This window comes from Cataglyphis hispanica, chromosome 11 (genome assembly GCF_021464435.1).
Source record: "Cataglyphis hispanica isolate Lineage 1 chromosome 11, ULB_Chis1_1.0, whole genome shotgun sequence".
NCBI classification, from domain to species: domain Eukaryota; kingdom Metazoa; phylum Arthropoda; class Insecta; order Hymenoptera; family Formicidae; genus Cataglyphis; species Cataglyphis hispanica.
In genome coordinates, this window is record NC_065964.1 from 1608170 (window position 1) to 1627645 (window position 19476).

Consider the following 19476-nt stretch of genomic DNA (forward strand, 5'->3'; position numbering starts at 1 on the left):
AAACAAAAACGTAAAGTCCATATCAAATTATGCATTGAAAGTTGAAGATTGAAGATTAAAAATTGAATTTGACTAATCAGAAAAAAAGAGACTAAAATTTTTTTTTATTCTGATTTTATTCAAAATTTAATCGATTAATCGAAGTTATTGCATTGACTCTGCCAATAAACGACTTGAGTTTCTACTGCTTTTCGGAAAAAGCAGAGCTCTCATTGGATATTGCCTTCGCTGTCTTTATTGCCTCGTATTGTGCAAGGGCCTTTAAAATCTTGATTAGGTGACGCTTTAAAAAAAAAAAATAGAAGAAAAAAAAGAAGTACCGGCAAACAGGTTGATATAAATCAAATAAGAAAAAAAGAAATAGAAAAGAGAAGACCGATATATCGCAAAAAAGACAGAAAAACAATATCTATTAAAAAAATAAAAAAATACGATATCAAGTTTATCTCGTTGAGAGATACTTCAATTTAATCAGTTATCGAAAGGTATTCGTCAAAGCTAAAAACGCTTTTGAAATGGCTCTAAGTCCTGAAGATCCGAGTTCTTATGCAAGATCAGGTATTTTTTTTAAACTACTATCAATATAATATTAAACATTTAAAAATAAAATCCGTTTTTTTGTTAAATAAAACAGAATGAAGGATCCATCATTCTAGTATATTAATAACATATTTAAAAAATGAAATCTTTCTCGATATCTTTGATAATTTTTAAGATCACATATTGTTCCATAATTCTCTTTTTATAATTTATGACATTTTGTAATGTTTTTAAATGTATAAAATTTGTTGAAAATACAGCATACGCATAAAACTCTGAAATTTATTTCTATTTTAAAATTTTGTGCATGTATGTGCATACATGGCTCATAAGTTTTTAATTATTACAGATCTTGCAATTGTAACTCATACGCATCTGGAATTAATTGTTGATTTTGATCGAAAAGTCCTTGAAGGCAAAGCAATATTGCATATAGAAAAAAAGACATCTTCAGTTAATGAAATAGTGAGTGAAAATTTTGCTTCATGTTGAAAGAAAATGTATCTTGTCATATTTAAATATATATCCAAAAATTAGATTTTAGATAATCGCAAACTTGTTATATCAAATACCTCAAATGCTGTTGACGGATCTAGTTTAGAACACTCCGTGGAAGCTGATGTTGAATTTGGAAGTAAATTGGTTGTTCAATTACCACAGATTGTTGGAGATGATAATAAGTGAATATGGAATGCTTTTAAGAAAAATGGATATTAAAAATTATCAATTTACTTGATACATTCTTTCCAGATGTAAAATTGAGATTACATATGAAACATCTCCAGATGCTACTTCATTGCAATGGCTAACAGCTGAGCAAACTGCTGGTCGTATACATCCTTACCTATTTTCTCAATGTCAGGTAAAATAAATAAATAAATATAATTTTATAATTTATATTAATGTATATGATATATAAATTTGTATATTTTTAGGCTATACATGCTAGATCTATGTTTCCTTGCCAAGATACACCATCTGTCAAATCTACATACTCTGCTAAAGTAAATATTTAAACATAATAAATAGTTATATATTTAATTTGTATTCATTTATTTATATAAGCACAAAAACATGATATTATTGAATTATTGAAATATGTTAATAAAGAAAACAATCAAATATTGCTTTAATTGAAATAGAAAAAAGTCTAATTTAAATTTTACATTGTTATATACTTCATATTTTAGATTTCTGCACCAAAAGAACTTACAGTTATAATGTCGGCACTTTTGGATGGAGTATCAGAGAATTCAGACAAAAAAATATATGAATTCCATCAGCCAGTACCGATACCATCCTATTTGGTAGCTATTGCTGTGGGTGCATTAGTATCAAAACAAGTTGGTCCTAGAAGCAAAGTGTGGGCCGAACAAGAATTCATTGATCAAAGTGCATATGAGTTTGGAGAAACTGAAACAATGCTGCAATTTGCTGAACAATTGTGTGGTCCTTATGTCTGGGGTAAATAACAAACTATTAATTTTAATATGTGTATAATATGTGTATAATTTTTTTTGTAATTTATAATTTAAGAGACTCTTTTCACAGTCTATTTTTATTAAATCCCGAATAATATATTTGCACAGGCATGTATGACATACTAGTATTACCACAGAGTTTTCCATTTGGCGGAATGGAAAATCCATGTCTGACATTTGTGACGCCGACCGTACTTGCTGGAGATCGTTCTTTGGCCAATGTCATTGCTCATGAAATTTCACACAGCTGGACAGGAAATTTAATTACAAATGCAAATTTTGAACATTTTTGGTTGAACGAAGGTTTCACTATGTTTATAGAGAGAAAGATTAAAGCAAGAATGTTTGATGAAAAAATGAGACACTTTGAAGCATTGCACGGTATTGAGTGTTTGAAAGAAGAAGTATGTACTTAATATCAATTAAATAACAAATAAATATGAGCAATGAAACATGTTACTTGAGAACAATATATATTTAAATGATATATTTAAACAATAATATTTAATTCACATGTTGCTGCATTTCCACTGTTATCTTTTCTAAAAGTATATTATTATTATTATAGATTAAAAATCTCGGCGAAACCAATCAACTAACGAACTTGGTACCAAATTTAATCGGTGTCGATCCTGATGATGCGTTTTCGATTGTGCCTTATGAAAAGGGACATACATTCCTGTTTTATCTGGAGCAGCTTTTAGGTGGACCAAAAGTGTTCGAACCATTTCTAAAATCTTATTTGAATACATATAAATACAAAAGTATAAAGACTGATATATGGAAGGATTATTTGTATCAGTATTTTTCGGAAAAAGTCGAGGTAACTTGCTTTTTAAAAAAAAAAAAAAATAAATCAAATATACATTAACATTAATATTTGTAATATTCTAAATAATTTCTATCTTGATTTTTAGTTGCTAAATTCTGTCGATTGGGATACATGGCTCCATAAGCCAGGTATGCCACCTGTGATACCTGATTATGATAAAACTTTGACAAACGCATGTACGGAATTAGCAAAACGATGGCTCGAATGGGACCACAGTACTGCTTCGCCTTTCGTCAAGTCGGATATAGAGAACTTGTCTCCTGGTCAAAAAGTAACATTTTTAACCAATCTACATAAATCATCTACTGTTTTATCACTTGATAAGATACAGTTGCTGACATCTACTTATCAATTGGACTTGGTGAAGAATTCTGAAATACGGTATTATACAAGCATCTCTATTTATGAATATGTCATTACAATTAGATAATAATAATTAGGTAAATAACGCGCATATTTTTCACAGATTTATTTGGTTGCGTTTGTGTATCAAAAGTCGATGGGAGCCGAAAGTTTCCGACGCTTTGGACTTTGTCACTGAACAAGGACGCATGAAATTTGTTCGTCCTATATTTCGAGATTTGTACGAGTGGCAAGAAATGCGTCAGCGAGCAATCGATGTATACTTGAAGAATAAAAATAAGATGATGTATGTGACTGCACACATGGTGAAAAAGGATCTGCATTTGAATGATTGAAACGATGTTTTGTAAAATAACACGATATTAATTTCCCATACATATGATTGTGAGAATGCATCGCAATGGCCTAGTTTACACCGATAAACTTTAATACATATTAAGTACTACACTGATCAATCATGGCCATTTCTTTAAAGAATGGAATAATTGCAATTGGTCGGTATAGTACTTAGTACATATTAAAATATAGCGGTGTAAATTAGGCCAATATTTCTTTTTATTATGCATATGTAAATATAAAAATTGAAATAAAATATAATTGCTTGGCTGTTTTTATTCTGCATTACTTATACGTTATACCAAAGCATTCTTTATTGCATATAAATATTAAAGTAATTTATTAAATATTAAAATTATTTAATATAAAAGTAATTAACAGTTTTCTTAAAATTAAATATAAACATTAAAAAATTGTACTTGTAATTTGAATTTGAGAAAATCAAATAAGATAGGGTTAATTTTTATCAAATTTAAAGAAAATTCTATACCTTTGTTTATAAAAGTTTTGCTTATTTTTTATGCTGTTAATAACATATAAAACATAATAATTAAAATAATATGTAATTAATAAATTATAATAATTAAAATAATATGTAATTAATATATTTATATTATTATTATTGTTATTTTATTATATTATTATTATTCGCTTGCACTAGTTCAATTCAGTGCAATATGAATTTAGTGCAGCTAAAAAGAACAAACTTTATACTTATGTACAAAAAGTGCAAGCAATATGAACAGACCTATTCTGACATATTACGCACATTGTGACATATATACATATACAATACACACACACCACACACACATCTTTCTGGCATTCAAGTGTTGATAAATATACTTGCGACAATTATTTATTGAATGTACTTTGAACCTAGAATAGGTATTGAAGTATAAAAGTGCCAGTAACGATAGAAGACTTCGTACTTCTCCCAGTTTTTGATGTGCAAATTTTGGTCCAGCAAGACTCTCGCTCGTTCTAGTTTTTTTTTGCTGTCAGAGAAACACACAAGACTACGGACCACGTATACTTCTCGTGTACCAACATTCGACATTTGATTCGCGCTAACATATTGTAAAAAAAATGATTAATACAGGGTAAGTAATATATAATCGTGAATATATACAAATGTATGAAATACATTCGTGATTATTACAATTACGAATGTATTTCATACATTTGTATATATTTGTGATATAGATTTTTTAATTTTAATATTGAACGATAGTTTAGAAATCTAAATATGCAATAACACTACAATTTTATGATTATATGATTTGTTATAATACAAAAATATATATATATATATATATATATATATATATATATATTAGTTTATTTTTAAAATAATTTCAATTTTTGTATGCAGAAAAATTGTTTATTGATTTTTGCATACAAAAATTGAAAATAATTTATTAAAATTTAAATAATTTATTCTTAAATTTTCAATTTTTGTATGCAAAAATCAATAACAACTTTTGCATACAAACATTAAGAAACTATTTTAAAAATGAATTATTTGCGATTGTCATATAATATGATAAATATATTGAATTACAAAGAATAAATCTTATCTTTTATATTTAATATTTAAAATAAGCAAAATTCTTTATTACACTATAACACTTTTATCATATCTCATATTGATAAATAAAATTGTTATTTTTAATAAATATGTTATGTTCAGTAATATATCTACTGAATAAAAGAGTAACATTGAATCTTGAAAAATTGACAATTTTTTAAATGAGAGTTATAATTACTAATTTCTCATAAACTTTAATTAACTTTATTTGATGTGAAATTTTAATTTTTAAATATCTTGTTATTTGAGTATGTTCTGTTAAAATTGAATATCAAAGTAGATCCCAAATGTTATTTGTGTGATTATAGATTTGAGATTTGTTTCCAACAATTATTATAAATTATTATTGTTAAAAAAAAATGATATTAATTTTCATAAATATCTATTTGACACAGGAAGTTGGCTGGTCGCACTATTTTTATTACAGGAGCTTCAAGGGGTATTGGAAAAAGTATAGCATTGAAAGCGGCAAAAGATGGTGCAAATATTGTTATTGCTGCGAAAACTGCTCAACCGCATCCAAAACTACCGGGTACCATTTACACAGCAGCTAGCGAAAGTAATTATTGATTATTAATTTTCCAACAGATTCAGGTTCCTGGTATATATAAATCTTGTGGTGTCACTTAAATAAAATTTTATCAAAATATTTCTACATTTGGAGAAATATGTATTTTTAAATCTTAACAAAAATCGATTTGTTGCTGGTATATACTAAAGAAATTTTTTTTTTTAAAAAGAGAAGTAAATATTTTGTAGTTTATTAATTACAATAGATAATCTTGATTTTATTGTATATTATCAGTAGTGAAAATTCTATTACATATAATAGGTGCATGCCTATAGTTTCGAAATTTAAAAAAATATTTTAATTTTTAATTGATATTTCAAAAATATTTTTACCGTGCTTATTTTTCTTGTTTATATTGTTTATATCTTATAGTGTTTGTATTTTTCTTTATATCTTGTGTAATATTGTGTAATATTGTTTAAATAAAATTGAGATCTTGCAATTTTAGATATCGCGCTAGATATTGTGTTATACAAAAGAATTTTTTAATTTAAAAATTTATATATAAAATATATTTTTCTCTCAGTTGAAGCAGTTGGTGGTAAAGCTCTACCTTGCATCGTGGACATTCGCGATGAAGCTCAAGTGGTTAATGCAGTGGAAAGTGCTGTCGCAAAGTTTGGCGGTATAGATGTTTTAGTGAACAATGCGAGCGCTATTTCTTTAACGGGCACTCTTGATACCGATATGAAAAGATACGACTTGATGAATAATATTAATGCTCGAGGAACTTTTCTTGTGTAGGTATCTTTTTATACTACAATGTTCTTGTTCAACTATATAATATTTTACATATATGAAAATTAAGAAAGAAATTAAATTAAGAAAGGAAGAAAAAGAAGAAAAAAAAAATTTTATTCAAATTATCGCATGTTTTATCGTTCACTGTTGCAATAAAAAATTGTGTTCTAGCTCAAAAGTTTGTATACCGTATCTGAAGAAAAGTGCAAATCCACATATAGTTAATATAAGTCCGCCGCTGAATATGAAAGCGGTTTGGTTTAAAAATCATGTTGCATATACAATAGCCAAGTATGGAATGTCTATGTGTGTTCTTGGTATGGCGGAAGAGTTTAAACCTGACAGTATCGCGGTTAACGCTGTTTGGCCAAAGACAGGTACGTTACTGATATCGTATTTCATTCACTTTCAATGACTGATAAGGAAATAATCATTCATTGCTGCAAATAGTGCATTAGGCGAATATTATCAACATATCATCTCAAATGTAGAAAATATAGCGATATTGAATCAATTAAAACATGATAAATCACTTCTATCGAACTTATCTATTGCAAAAGAGTTTAAATTTAATTATTTTAATTCTGTTTTATTTTTGAAAAATATATTGGATAATTATAATATAGAATTTATTTTTGTGTTACCTTTCAGCTATATATACTGCTGCAATGGAGATGTTATCAGGTTCGGAGTCGAAAGATGTTTGTCGAAAACCTGACATTATAGCAGATGCTGTTTACACTTTGCTTTGTAAAGATAGTAAATCTATTACTGGGCAATTTTTGATTGATGAAGACATATTAAAAAATGAGGGCGTTACTGATTTTACCAATTATGCATATAATCCAGGTATCATTATTTTTTTCCATATTTCAAGAATAACTAAAAATTAATAGATTATTATTAACACACACAGATTATCACAATTATATATAATAATTGATAAAGTTTACATATTATTTTGTATTGTCACTCAAATCGTTTTCTACATATAAAATCTTTATGATAAAAACAGATATATAAAAATTGCTTGGTATTATAAGTTGTTAAATGATTGCTGCGGAAATAAAAATATTTATAATTTTCTTTTTTTTCTAGCAAATAAGGATAATTTAATGATGGATTTCTTTTTGGATGATAAATATGTTTTGGATTCTCAAGACAAGAAACATAATTCTGATAAAATGAATAATGAAGTGGGAAAGGTAGAACGTATTTTTATTGCAATTAATGCACATTTAAGTAACGAATTAGTAAACAAAACTGGTGCAATATATCAATTTAATGTAAAAGGTAATTTCTTTTCGTTTCTTGATTCAAGTATTATGATATGATTACAAATATGAATGTATACAAGTATATATTTATTTGTAAGTATTGTAATTCTTATATTTATCTTATATATAAGTATGTAAGTATTGTAATTCTTATATATATCTTATATATAATCATTAATATATAATCTTTGTAATTTTAGGAAAAGAAGCTGGGGTGTGGTTTTTGGATTTAAAAAATGGAAAAGGTGCTACTGGAAAAGGAGAACCAAATCAACCAGCAGATGCAACGCTCACAATGGATTCAGAGAATTTCTTTGCTATGTTCTCAGGTACAGTGAATGTAACTTTTTGTATATGTATATGTGTACATTAATTATTAATGTATATGATCACTATCGTATGATATATAATTAATATAATTCTCTTCTGAATTGCTTTATCGATAGGTAAACTAAAGCCAACTGCAGCATTTATGACAGGCAAGTTAAATATTAGTGGAAATCTACAGAAAGCTATGAAATTGGAAAAATTAATGAGTAGTTTAAAATCCAAATTGTGAAATTGAAAAAGGATACAATGCTGTTAAAAAGTATCACATATTTTATATTTTTATATATGATAAAAAGAGAAGATATCTCTCAATAATTTTTAAAAAAATCATGCATAAAAATATAAACGCACATCATATGTGCAATTTTTATCTTCCATAAAGCTAAGAGAAGCATATATTAACACAATTGCATTTTCGACTAAATTTGTTTGTCCAATTTTGGCACTAATATTTCCTTAACAAAAATTTCATTTTAACTTTTTTTTTTATTTTATAAATGCTCACTTCTGGATATTAATCTTGAATAGCTGTTAAATTAAAGCTTTGTTAAAAAGTTTTATGTGAAATAAAGTTAAAGATCTTGCTCTTAAATCATTGATTTGCTAAAAATACATAGTATTCAAAATTCTGCATATAAATTTTAATGTAAAATCTACTGATATTTCAGTATTTTTTTCTAAGAAAATATCATTTCCAAATTGAAGTTCATAATGTTTAGACAAATGCAAATAAACAAAAATTGTAAGTGCAAATTGCAACAAATCAATATTCATTGTATTAGTATCAGTATTTCTGAATTGTTTATGATTGTTTCTATGAAACGAAATATCTCTTTATTTCAAAAAAATTTTGTGTCATACATAACAAATAATCACGAAAACAAAAAATATATAGATATAAAAAATGTAAAATTATATTTTTATAAATTATATTAATGTAAACGAGGATTATATATGTATATTAAATATAAATATTGTTATATCACAGACTAGGAAAAATAAATATATTATTGTACATTGAAAAAAATAAATTTTTTATACATGTTTCAAATAACAATATATATCTAATAATTCACTATTATATAACTTTTTTTTTATGATATAATATAAATTCACGTAGTTATTATTGTAGCATTGAAAATATTTTCTGTGAGAACTCTTGCTTTTTCATAAACTCCAAAGAATATAAAACCTCCCAATGTGATCCACGTTATTCTTGGTCCAAGACCAGCAAATAGTCTATAGTATCGAAGTATTTAATGCATCTTACTTTGTACAAAAATATTACTAAGAATATTTCCAACAAATAAGAAATATGTAAATCATTTGTCAATTTTTTATTATAAAGAAAAAAAAGATTACTGAGAAATACTTACCCACGAAAACCATTTTCTATATATGTTTCATGAAGTACATTTAGGATTGTCAGTTGTGATGAAAGCATTGTTCTGTTAGCGAGCATTATCCTCGTTTTAGCAACATCCAATGGAGTCGTAACAGTTGCAGAGATGCTTCCTAAAATTACAAAAATATGCATATTAGAGAAAGAAAGATACAAATAGGTGACTGTACAAGATACAAAGATACAAATAGGTGATTTATTATCTTACTTCTATTTATAACATAAAATAAAAACCTGAAATTGCACCGCAGATTGCACTTTCCACTGGATATATTTTTCTCTTGATATGCAAACTGTAGAGCTTCTTCAAATATTCCCATAATGGAAACTGTACAATACTAAAAGGCGTATCTCGTAACACTGTACTCCAATACCCACGGTACAATAATTTAAGACCAAGTGATTCCTTGTCGTGTATCAGTGCCTGTTTTCTCTGTTTTTTGACCTCCACAGGAACTCGTATTAAACATGCTACCTTTACATATAAGTAACATGATTATTATACATGATCAAATATTTTTCTTTTACAACAAATAAATTAAATATATAAACAAAACACAATATGTAATCTATAATTATTTATAGTATTTTGACTTTGAACATCAAATTGTATGCATGTCTTTAATTCTTTTTTCTTTTCAGTTTCTCAAATTGTTACCAAAGAAGATAAGATGTAATTATTAAAATACCATTTCTCCTAATGTTGCTGCTCCCATATGAAGTACTGTACAGTACTTTGTGGAAATCTTTGGCTGCATTATGGCTTTAATTTCTTCATATGTTAAAAAGAATAAAGCAGCTAAAATATTAGAGAGAGAGGGAAAGGTATAAGAATGTGTTATGATAATATATAAAAATATATATACAAAATTTTAATTTGACATTATACCTGTTGGTGCCGAACCAACTATGACTGGATAAATTCCTCTGTAAAGACCTGTGAAACCTCCAGCCTTCAAAAATCCTTGCACACTCTGCAATCGAGTTTTCAATGTATCTAGCGGGAATAATGTAATATCCACAAATGTTCCCGCGGCACCTCCTGCCTAAGCAAATAAGTATTATTATATAAGTATACAAGCGTAACTTTGTTTATTATTAACATTGTGCGTTAGTTACTTTAGTGTTAGTTAGTGCTGGGAAAATAAAAAAACTGCAACACAATTTTAGCAGCAGAATCAAAAGTTAAAAATTTAAAAAAAAATCTGAAGCGAATGCTACATTTAGTGTTTTCACAATTTATTATTTATTAATTTTATTATTTTATTTTAAAATACTTTTAAGATCCAAACAATTATTAAAAACATAAAATATTAATAAATCAATAATTGAATTATAACGGCTTTAATTAGTCTCTCTACTTCTGATATATTTATCTCGTATTTGCATATAAAAGAATCATTTAAAAAATTATTTGCAAATGTTACAATATGTCTGTGTGTGTGTGTGATAAAAATATATTATGTACGAATGCAATATTTTTTACTTACAATAAGTGAAGTAACAAAAACATTTCGCACGCCGGTTCCTTCCGTTTTTCTCTCGCTTTTCGTCATTTTGTTTTCGTGCAAATTATTCTTACCTGCAAAAAACACACACACAACTTCCGTATAATTACAGTACTAATGTAATACGTCTCGTCAATCGACTCCGCTGTGCAAAATATATAATCGTGTGAAAAAAATTGTTTTATAAACTACTTTTGTCTCGACGAAATTTAATCTATATATACTCATTTTCAATGTGTCAAGAACTTAGGCAAACTTAGAACTTAAGGCCATTGCACGTTAAAAAATTTTAATTATAATTGTAAAGCCGTAAGTAAATCAACCAATCACAGTTCAAACATTCTTATTATGTTTTAGAATGTTTGTGATTGGTCAATTTTCTTACGGCATTATGATTACGACTAAAATTTTTTAACGTGCAATGGCCTTTAACCGACGATTAAAATCAGCAAATAAAAGTGAATGAAAACCAAGCATTCTTATCATTTCAGTTGCCACCTTGCTGATTTTAATCGTTGGTTAACTTAACCGAAGATGGTGAAATTGGCCCTTAGAGGAGCACCTCAGAAGAACTTTGACCTTGACATATGTTATCAAGGTCATGAACAACATTCAAAAAGTTTTAGCTGTCGATCATTATCTATTAAAAAATTATTAACAAAAAAAATTTGAAATATACCAAAGTACATGTATGGACAGAAAGCACGCACGCGCGATTGAATTTCTGAACACAGCTTTACGCTACAGATGATGCAGAAATTCGATAATTCCAACAAAAAATCGAATATTGATATATCAGATCTTCGACAAATCGTACGAAAAAATCGATTATTCTACAAAAAAAAATCGGATTTTTCGATATATCGGACAAAATCACCCATCACTAGTTCTTTGTATTTATGTGAATCTAAAAATAGATTTTGCTTGTTATTATTTAAATATTAATTAAATTTATTAATTTTACAATTAATTTCACATTAGCAACATAAATGAATCGCAAAATGCTATCATTGTAAAAATCAATTGCATAAATTTATATGTATGTATTATGTAAATATATTATATTAAATATATTATGTATTATGTAAATTTATATGTATATGTATGTAAATTTACTATTTAGTAAAGCTCTGAGAGATCTAATAAGGATTAAGACTTAATAAAGATTAACTTTTAAGTCGAAATATTTAATAATTAATTAGATCAGACTAAAAAGGGATATAAAATAAAATAATAAAACGCCATTTTATATTATATATTTTAGCTATAACACTGAAATCTCAGTATCAAGTTTGTTAAAATGTTATAATCTTTTATAAAAGAGAATAATATAATACATATCATTTTTAAATAATACTTATTTATACAGTATCCAGTGTGCATTACAGTTAATCTCAATAATCTCAAATTGTCACAAAAAATATTAATATAAAATATAAAACATATAATGTTGAGATAATACATGTTGATAATATATTCACATTTTTCTTTTCTACTAAATATCAAAAGGGAAAAAATTATTATTAAAACTATTACTTATTAAAATAAGTTTAATAAAAAAAAACTGCTCTCTATATCAAAAGAATATTAAAGTTCATACATGTGCATACTAGCAATCAAACAAATAATGGAATGACATTTTAGTTATAAAAATACATATTTATAAATATAAATAATGATAATGTAATAAAAGTCTGATGATAACGTAATTTATAATATAACGAAAATGTGACAATATATTAACCTTCTTTTATTTGATTAAAACATTTAAAGTCTTTGATATGATTAAAATATTGCTAAATAATACTAATAATAATCATTAGCAACACTGAGAAGGCTTATTAGAGAATCAAAGTTAATATAAAAAAGAAGCAAAAGGTGGATATTTCACATTTTCCTTTGCTCCAAATATTAAAAATAAGAACAAATTCTTATTGACTTATTAAAAATAATTTATATATAAATTTGCTAAAAGCATTCAATTAACATTGATTTATATAAACAATTATATTAATTATTTAAACAATTTTCTAATATTATTTCGATCATTAATTTTTTATATATATCAATATTAATTGCATTACTGCACCATTTAATCAAAGTCACTGTTGTATTTTCGAATCCATAGAATGTCATGGCAGTCTTTCTGCATCAAAATTATCTTTTGTTCAGCATATAACACTATGATAAAAATATTCATTAACAACACATTTAACACATGTAAATATTTTAATATTAAGTATTGATGTAGACTGTAGAGAAAGAATAAAACATGAAAATTATCATTTTTTAGATTAACAAACAACGATAAATGTGAATCAAAGAAATACCTTACCAAGTAGAATGGAGAAAGCTGTAGTTACATCTTTAGGCGAATATGTGTCGGATATGAGGGCATTAAACTCAATACATTCCTGATCGCACCATAAAACCTCTAACATAGCCAAAATGTCATGACTTGTTAAAGACACAGCTTGCGATGTTTCAATTGAGCTAATGGTACAAACGATATTTTTATTAAATATTAAATAGTTCTTTCTTAATTAGAACTCGTAATTGAGCAGCTTAAGCTTGAGATATCAATGTGCTAAATTTCATAAATAAACTATCGAAAATTCTTATAATAAAACAGCAATAAAGATTTTTTTCAAATTCCCAATAAATGATTTTTCTTTCTTTCAAGTATCTATATAAAATTTAAGTACAACTTAAAAAGTTTTTTTTTTATAAGAAAAAAAATTTCAGAGTACCAAACAGGAGATTCCACAATGTCATCATTTTTTTTCAAATGTTGTCTCTCCATTAAACTGATTATATCTTCTATTTCGTCAGCCTCGTTTATATCCGTTATTTGCCTGAGCTCAGTGATACTGAAATGATTTAATTTAAGTAAATATTAATAATATCAAAAAATTTAAAAATATTAAGAAGATATTAAAGAAATATCAAAATGCATTGAAAGAGCTTTTTAAGATTTAAGAAACATTAAGATGTAAAAAAATTGAAAGCGAAATTAAATAATCTCTTAAATTTTTGTTTTGATAGTTTATATAAAAATATAATTTGTTTCTACATTGTTGATAATACGAACTCTTTTATGCCTGTTTCTGAAATGATCATTTCTGGTAGTGGTATCGCTAAAGCTTCATGAGCAAAATCTTGGTCATTGGGATAAAGATTCATCATTGGGACAATGTTCGCGATGCTGCCCAAAGCAGAACCATCAGCTGTAATCCCAGTAGCGTCCCGTCCAAGTGTGCTTAATTCTGTAGGAAGATTCAGCCTGCTTGTTGTCTCTCCTGCACGCAATGGTTCTTCGGCTAAAAGTAAAAATACATGTAAAAATTTACTCTCACAATAATACAATACAATTGAATTTAAAAAATGTCTAAATATAAATTCACTTTGCATCAGTTCAATAGGCACAATATTTTCGTCTGTACTCGATCTGAATGATCTAGTTATAGTATGTTTCTTAAAAAGATCATATAAATTGGCTGCCCATTGCTTATGATCCCAATGCGAAGGTTGCTTTAAAATGACTTTCGCTGGTGTTACGCGACGTATTTGCACTATATCGGATGGCTAAAAGTAATCAAAAAATCTGATTAGAATTTTGAAATTTGTCCAAATTAAAATTTTTAAATAATTTGATTTTTATCTTTCAAACTTTAATAAATTGATATAAGTGTAAATACATATTTTCTATAAAATTATATAAAGTAAAAACTTACTTTGCAATTATAATTCACATTCTGACGTCGCTGTCGAAACGACTTATCTTTCAAACTGATTTTCTTATCAATCATCTTTTTCGATTTTTTAATTACAAAGAATTCTGAATGTAAGGGTTGCAATTGTGATTCTACTTGCTGTGGAGATATTGCCGCGCTTATCTTTTCAACTGTTACATCTTCTATAAAAGGCGAAGCCACTGTGTCCTTGAAAGATAGCTATAAAGTAATATAACAAATAAATTAAATAAAAATTATAATTAAAAAAATAGGCAAATAAAACAATAAGTTATTTACATAAATAAAAAAAAATGAGTATTTAATTTTCCAAAACTCTCAAGTCGCCTCTTATACATCTTTATTAATCTACAATTCACAGATTCAAAATATTGACATTATCTTTTAACCCAAAAAAAGTCATTATCATAAATAAACACATACCCGTCTCCTTTTTGTAGGTGTTTCCACTTGTGGCTGATCCTGCGGCACCCGTTTTTGCGGAGTCAAAGATAATTTTTTGGATTTAGCTTTTGTTTTAGATATATCTACAATTACTGGACTGTCAATTGTTTGAGAAGAGCGTTTTTCTTGATGAATTTCTTTCACTAAATAAATAATTTAATTTAAATAACATAAATAAAATATGATATATATAATATATATTGAAAATAATATATATTATTATATTTTCAATATTTATCTACCTTCTGGAATCTCTACATCATTGATTATCTCTGTGCACTCTCTCTCTTCGCTCTCGATCCGCAATCCTTTCTCCAGATTACTGTAGAACAAAGTATTGATATGTCATTCTTTGTATTAAATGCTGCAAATTAATTTTGATATAAAGATAAAAGAAAAGAAAGATTAAAAATAATAAAGTAAAAACACAGTGTCACTTCATTATTATATTTTGTAAAAGAATTGCATTAAATTGGAATTAAGGAAGTTATTACGATAGAGGAAACTCAGGAATTGGGAACTAACAGTATCATATCATGCTCAAACATCATGTCCAACTCTTCGACAGTAAAAGTCCCAAAAAAATCTTGACATATTGCATTCTCCATCTGTGCAAATAAAAAATTAATCAAAGCCTATTTAAAAGCCAATAAAGTTTATAATAAAAAAAACTAAGGATTTGGAAATAGTAGGAAATAGTTTAGAATTTAAAAATTTAAGTATTTAAGAATATACAAAATTTATTAAAAATATATTTCTTCTAATCATCTAATTAGTATAAGAATCACTTACTCTCATGTGTAATCCACGATCTAGATTTTGATCTGGAAGCAGATGCAAATTTGCATCCAATTGAAGATCACTTTCTTTCATCAAAGATAACTCAAATGGATGAATGTCAAGATTCTCTATTGCATCAATATCTTCTTTTTCCTTCTGCAATGTAACATCATATTTTTTCTGCATTTCAAGCACTTCCTCTAAGAAATAATAAGATTACATATATAAAATTAAACAGTAAATAATTAGTCTAGTAAATATATATTCAGCTAAACTCACTTTCAAAATACTCAGTCTGATATAACTGAAGTTCTGTTACACCATACATTAAATGCGATGATAGATACAAGCTGTATCTCTGCTTTGTATTTTTATCATTTCCATTACATATTATTCGCAAAATCTCTCCACTACAATATAATTAATAAAATACAAATGAAAAAAAATTTTTTTAAATGTTTGCATACGTACAGAAATAGCAATCATAAATAAAATATTTTACCAAATTTTTGCAATATCTATCTTATTTATAGTGACTTGTTTATAGCGCTTCTTAAATAATTTCTCGCTCATTGTTGCAGCAAACCAACAAACAGCTAGGTCAGCTCTTGGAGAGGTGAGTATTTCAAATGGATAAAACATCTAATAAATTAAAAGTTGCAGAATAATATAAATGAAATCATTTATAAATAGCAGACAAAATTATGATAAAAAATTAGAATGATGATTACTCAGCTGTAATAATTATAGTTATTGTAATTAAAAATTAGCTATCTGTAAAAAAATTTCTATATACAATTTATTATTTCTAATTTAATTTCTTTTTCCACGTGCCAAAAAAACGAAGAAGAAAAGAAAACAAAAAATTAATATCAATAAATTACTGCAAGCGTCATCAACAAAATAATTGCCCTTAAGTGGTCTTTAATCTGTTAATTGAAAAATCTTCCAAATTTTCTTGCTAAAAAATTAAGGGAATAATAAATTAGAGATTTTTCTAATCTTTCTAATTATTAAATATCTACCTTTAACATGCACTTTTCATAATAAATAAAACTCTTTTTTTATTCTTTTTATTCGGCCCCTAAACATACAATTACGTAGTTTTGTAGCAAACACCTTCTTCTCTGGAAAACAAAACACTGCAATTTTCAAATTGATAAATTGCGCGCCTAGAGCATTTAAGTTGCGTTCGAAAATCTATCCTCATTAGAAGGATTGATTAATCAAGATAAAAAAATTTTTTTGTTTTGATTGGTCAATTAAAACCATAGACATAATATATCTAGACCGACCATTTGCCTTTATTTAAGGTGTGAGAGTAAAGGTTATGTAGAAAAGAATACACTATTGTTGCGTTCCGTTTCATGCATAGAGCGTATAGATCGTTTGGGAATCTGTAATATAAGTCACGTGAATTATAGATATTTTCAGGCGATCTATGCACTCAATGCGTGAAACGGCATGTATTCTCTATTTCGTGCCCCTTGCGTTCTCTCCTGCTCGCACGTAGCATAGAGCTCTCTTTGATTCGTATGATATTAGCCGTCGACTAACACTTTTTTTAAATAATTATTAAGTGTGAAATTAATTGTATTTTGTTTGTAGATGATTGTAGTGCATTTATTTTTGTTTGTTAGTTTATAATTAATTTTTAATTAATTATTTAAAGTTTGAAATATATCAAAGTACATGCATGGACAGGAAGCACGCGCACACATACATACACACACACACACACACACACACACACACACACACACATCCGGGTGGAGATGCAAGGGGGGCCTTCAGCCCCCCCTCTCGCACCCTCGCCGCCGGTCGGCAAGATGGACCTCGCTTTATAACTTAAGCGGGGAGCACACACTTTTGCATAAGCGCATAATTATAAGCATAAGGAAATTGATTGGTTCATTTCCTTATGCATATATTTGTGGACCAATCAATTTCTTTATGATTATGGTTATGCGCTTATGCAAAAGTGTGCTCCCCGCTTTATAAAGTACATGCTACATTGTAAAGCATGGTCCACCCCGTCTACTGGTGGGTGGGTGCGGTGGGGGGCCGAAGGCCTCCCTTGCATCGCCACTCGTGTGCGCGTGCGCGGGCTTTAATTTGAATGATGATAGATACTAGTTAAGATAGAAATCTATGTATGTCTAATTATGAGATTTACAAAAGATGTCATGAGAAAAATTAATTTAACATTTAATATTGCTTTTAATTCATAATACTATTTTATATATTAATGAATCTATACGATTAATAAAAATAGTAAATGTAATATGATTATACACAACAAAAATATAAAGTGACAATAAGCGAAAAAAGAATTATATAATAAAATATCTTATATTGAATAATACTTTATAAAATATAAATAAAATAAAACTATATGTAATTAAAGTATACACTATAATCACATATCACATATAGCCTTCTTCGTGCCGCTATTGGACACTACGTGGCCGCCTATTGTTAGTTGTGCAATTCGGTCATGTGCAAGGGACAATCATTAGCACAATTTTTAACAGAGTTATCCTACTGTACTTACCTATACTGTGCTTTGGTAGAGTATATATCTATAGATAGAGTCTGGCCACGATGCGTATTCCTTTTTATTGATCGAAATAAAGTTTGGAAAAACATGGCGGAACCAATAGAAATTGTCTGGGAAGCATAATAATTTCAAAAGAAGCAAAATAAGAAAATTACAAACAATTTATATTTATTTAAATATGAAACAAACATTACACAATATAAACATTTTCTACATTTTTATACATTTTTAAATTAAAAAATAAAGAAAAATTAATTTGAATACATAACAATAATATAATAATACTAAATAATAATACTTTATAATAATATTATATATTTATTATATATATATATATATATATATATATATATTGATTTGTGGAGATATGTATATCTACAAACACGATGCTTGCATGCAGTAAATGGCGAGCATGCGCACTTTCAAGCAGTTACTCACGAGAGAGAGGCAACTATGTTTTTCTTTCTCACTTCCTTCGGACACTTTTCAGTCTGCCGTTTCCCTTCCAGTTTTATATGTTCTAAGGTCAAGAATAAAAAAATATATATATTGGGATCTGATATGTAGCACCACGATCTCTGATGGTAGAAAATCAAACTACAGCAAAGCATACTTTTTGCACGTTTCGCATATTATAAATAAAATCATTAGTTATGTAATGTTTACAAAAAAATTAATAATGATTAAAGTTAGCAGATTTTTACCTTGTAAAGAAAATACGACGCTTGCGTATCTGTAACTGATCAAACTGTCTGCCTTGCAGCCGCCACATTAGATTAAATCACGCCCCTATGTTAGATCCCAATAGAAGTCTATGGGATTACCCCGTCCACTCGAAAACGCCAAATGGCTACGCGCACGGTGCTTGTTTTCTTGAATCGCTTGCTGGATATTTCTGCTGAAAAATTAATTAATTAATTAATTAATATTAATTAATTCACATCAAAGCTCGAGAGACTAATTTCTTT

General features: G+C 27.3%; 4 protein-coding genes across 6 annotated transcripts; 2 read left to right on the forward strand and 2 right to left on the reverse strand.

Annotated features, from left to right (window-relative positions):
* Nucleotides 1–186: 186 nt before the first annotated feature.
* LOC126852986 (leukotriene A-4 hydrolase) lies at nucleotides 187–3830 on the forward strand. The gene is made up of 10 exons (XM_050598339.1): nucleotides 187–558; nucleotides 890–1005; nucleotides 1078–1220; nucleotides 1291–1402; nucleotides 1476–1544; nucleotides 1731–2004; nucleotides 2130–2425; nucleotides 2590–2844; nucleotides 2939–3234; nucleotides 3320–3830. Exons 1-10 carry the CDS (start codon nucleotides 516–518, stop codon nucleotides 3549–3551), a joined length of 1836 nt encoding a protein of 611 aa, XP_050454296.1. The 5' UTR covers nucleotides 187–515; the 3' UTR covers nucleotides 3552–3830.
* A 528-nt stretch (nucleotides 3831–4358) lies between these two features.
* On the forward strand, nucleotides 4359–10340 carry LOC126852998 (hydroxysteroid dehydrogenase-like protein 2). Of its 2 annotated transcripts, none has more exons than XM_050598361.1 (8): nucleotides 4359–4655; nucleotides 5539–5702; nucleotides 6241–6454; nucleotides 6627–6832; nucleotides 7107–7304; nucleotides 7554–7748; nucleotides 7933–8061; nucleotides 10107–10340. In XM_050598361.1, exons 1-8 carry the CDS (start codon nucleotides 4642–4644, stop codon nucleotides 10139–10141), a joined length of 1155 nt encoding a protein of 384 aa, XP_050454318.1. In that variant the 5' UTR covers nucleotides 4359–4641; the 3' UTR covers nucleotides 10142–10340. The 2 variants fall into 2 exon arrangements, with proteins under 2 accessions (XP_050454318.1, XP_050454317.1); XM_050598360.1 differs by lacking the exon at nucleotides 10107–10340 and adding an exon at nucleotides 8179–8852 and having other exon boundaries at nucleotides 4417–4655.
* Nucleotides 9053–11402, reverse strand: LOC126853007 (S-adenosylmethionine mitochondrial carrier protein-like). Its single transcript, XM_050598380.1, has 6 exons — nucleotides 10955–11402; nucleotides 10354–10510; nucleotides 10154–10263; nucleotides 9699–9939; nucleotides 9439–9577; nucleotides 9053–9301 (listed from the first exon to the last, which is right to left on the reverse strand). Exons 1-6 carry the CDS (start codon nucleotides 11018–11020, stop codon nucleotides 9175–9177), a joined length of 840 nt encoding a protein of 279 aa, XP_050454337.1. The 5' UTR covers nucleotides 11021–11402; the 3' UTR covers nucleotides 9053–9174.
* Nucleotides 11403–12336: 934 nt separating this feature from the next.
* LOC126852989 (uncharacterized) lies at nucleotides 12337–17707 on the reverse strand. Of its 2 annotated transcripts, XM_050598344.1 has the most exons (13): nucleotides 16974–17707; nucleotides 16451–16590; nucleotides 16228–16358; nucleotides 15961–16148; nucleotides 15694–15776; nucleotides 15411–15490; nucleotides 15148–15311; nucleotides 14707–14925; nucleotides 14377–14557; nucleotides 14064–14292; nucleotides 13723–13842; nucleotides 13308–13465; nucleotides 12337–13153 (listed from the first exon to the last, which is right to left on the reverse strand). In XM_050598344.1, the coding sequence occupies exons 1-13, from the start codon at nucleotides 16980–16982 to the stop codon at nucleotides 13065–13067; spliced, it is 1791 nt and encodes a 596-aa protein (XP_050454301.1). In that variant the 5' UTR covers nucleotides 16983–17707; the 3' UTR covers nucleotides 12337–13064. The 2 variants fall into 2 exon arrangements, with proteins under 2 accessions (XP_050454301.1, XP_050454303.1); XM_050598346.1 differs by lacking the exon at nucleotides 16451–16590.
* Nucleotides 17708–19476: the final 1769 nt, after the last annotated feature.

Excerpts from the sequence above, each read along its gene's own strand:
- LOC126852986 (XM_050598339.1), top strand. The coding sequence starts at position 516 with ATGGCTCTAAGTCCTGAAGATCCGAGTTCTTATGCAAGATCAG. Across the intron at positions 1,006-1,077 it reads CATCTTCAGTTAATGAAATA|ATTTTAGATAATCGCAAACT; the intron begins GTGAGTGAAAAT and ends TCCAAAAATTAG. Across the intron at positions 2,005-2,129 it reads GTGTGGTCCTTATGTCTGGG|GCATGTATGACATACTAGTA; the intron begins GTAAATAACAAA and ends ATATTTGCACAG.
- LOC126852998 (XM_050598360.1), top strand. Across the intron at positions 7,749-7,932 it reads ATATCAATTTAATGTAAAAG|GAAAAGAAGCTGGGGTGTGG; the intron begins GTAATTTCTTTT and ends TTGTAATTTTAG. Across the intron at positions 8,062-8,178 it reads TTTCTTTGCTATGTTCTCAG|GTAAACTAAAGCCAACTGCA; the intron begins GTACAGTGAATG and ends CTTTATCGATAG.
- LOC126853007 (XM_050598380.1), bottom strand. The coding sequence starts at position 11,020 with ATGACGAAAAGCGAGAGAAAAACGGAAGGAACCGGCGTGCGAAATGTT. Across the intron at positions 10,264-10,353 it reads AGTTGGTTCGGCACCAACAG|CTGCTTTATTCTTTTTAACA; the intron begins GTATAATGTCAA and ends CTAATATTTTAG. Across the intron at positions 9,302-9,438 it reads ATAGAAAATGGTTTTCGTGG|ACTATTTGCTGGTCTTGGAC; the intron begins GTAAGTATTTCT and ends TCGATACTATAG.
- LOC126852989 (XM_050598344.1), bottom strand. Across the intron at positions 16,359-16,450 it reads ATAGATATTGCAAAAATTTG|TGGAGAGATTTTGCGAATAA; the intron begins GTAAAATATTTT and ends ATTATATTGTAG. Across the intron at positions 14,293-14,376 it reads GCCTATTGAACTGATGCAAA|CCGAAGAACCATTGCGTGCA; the intron begins GTGAATTTATAT and ends TTTTACTTTTAG.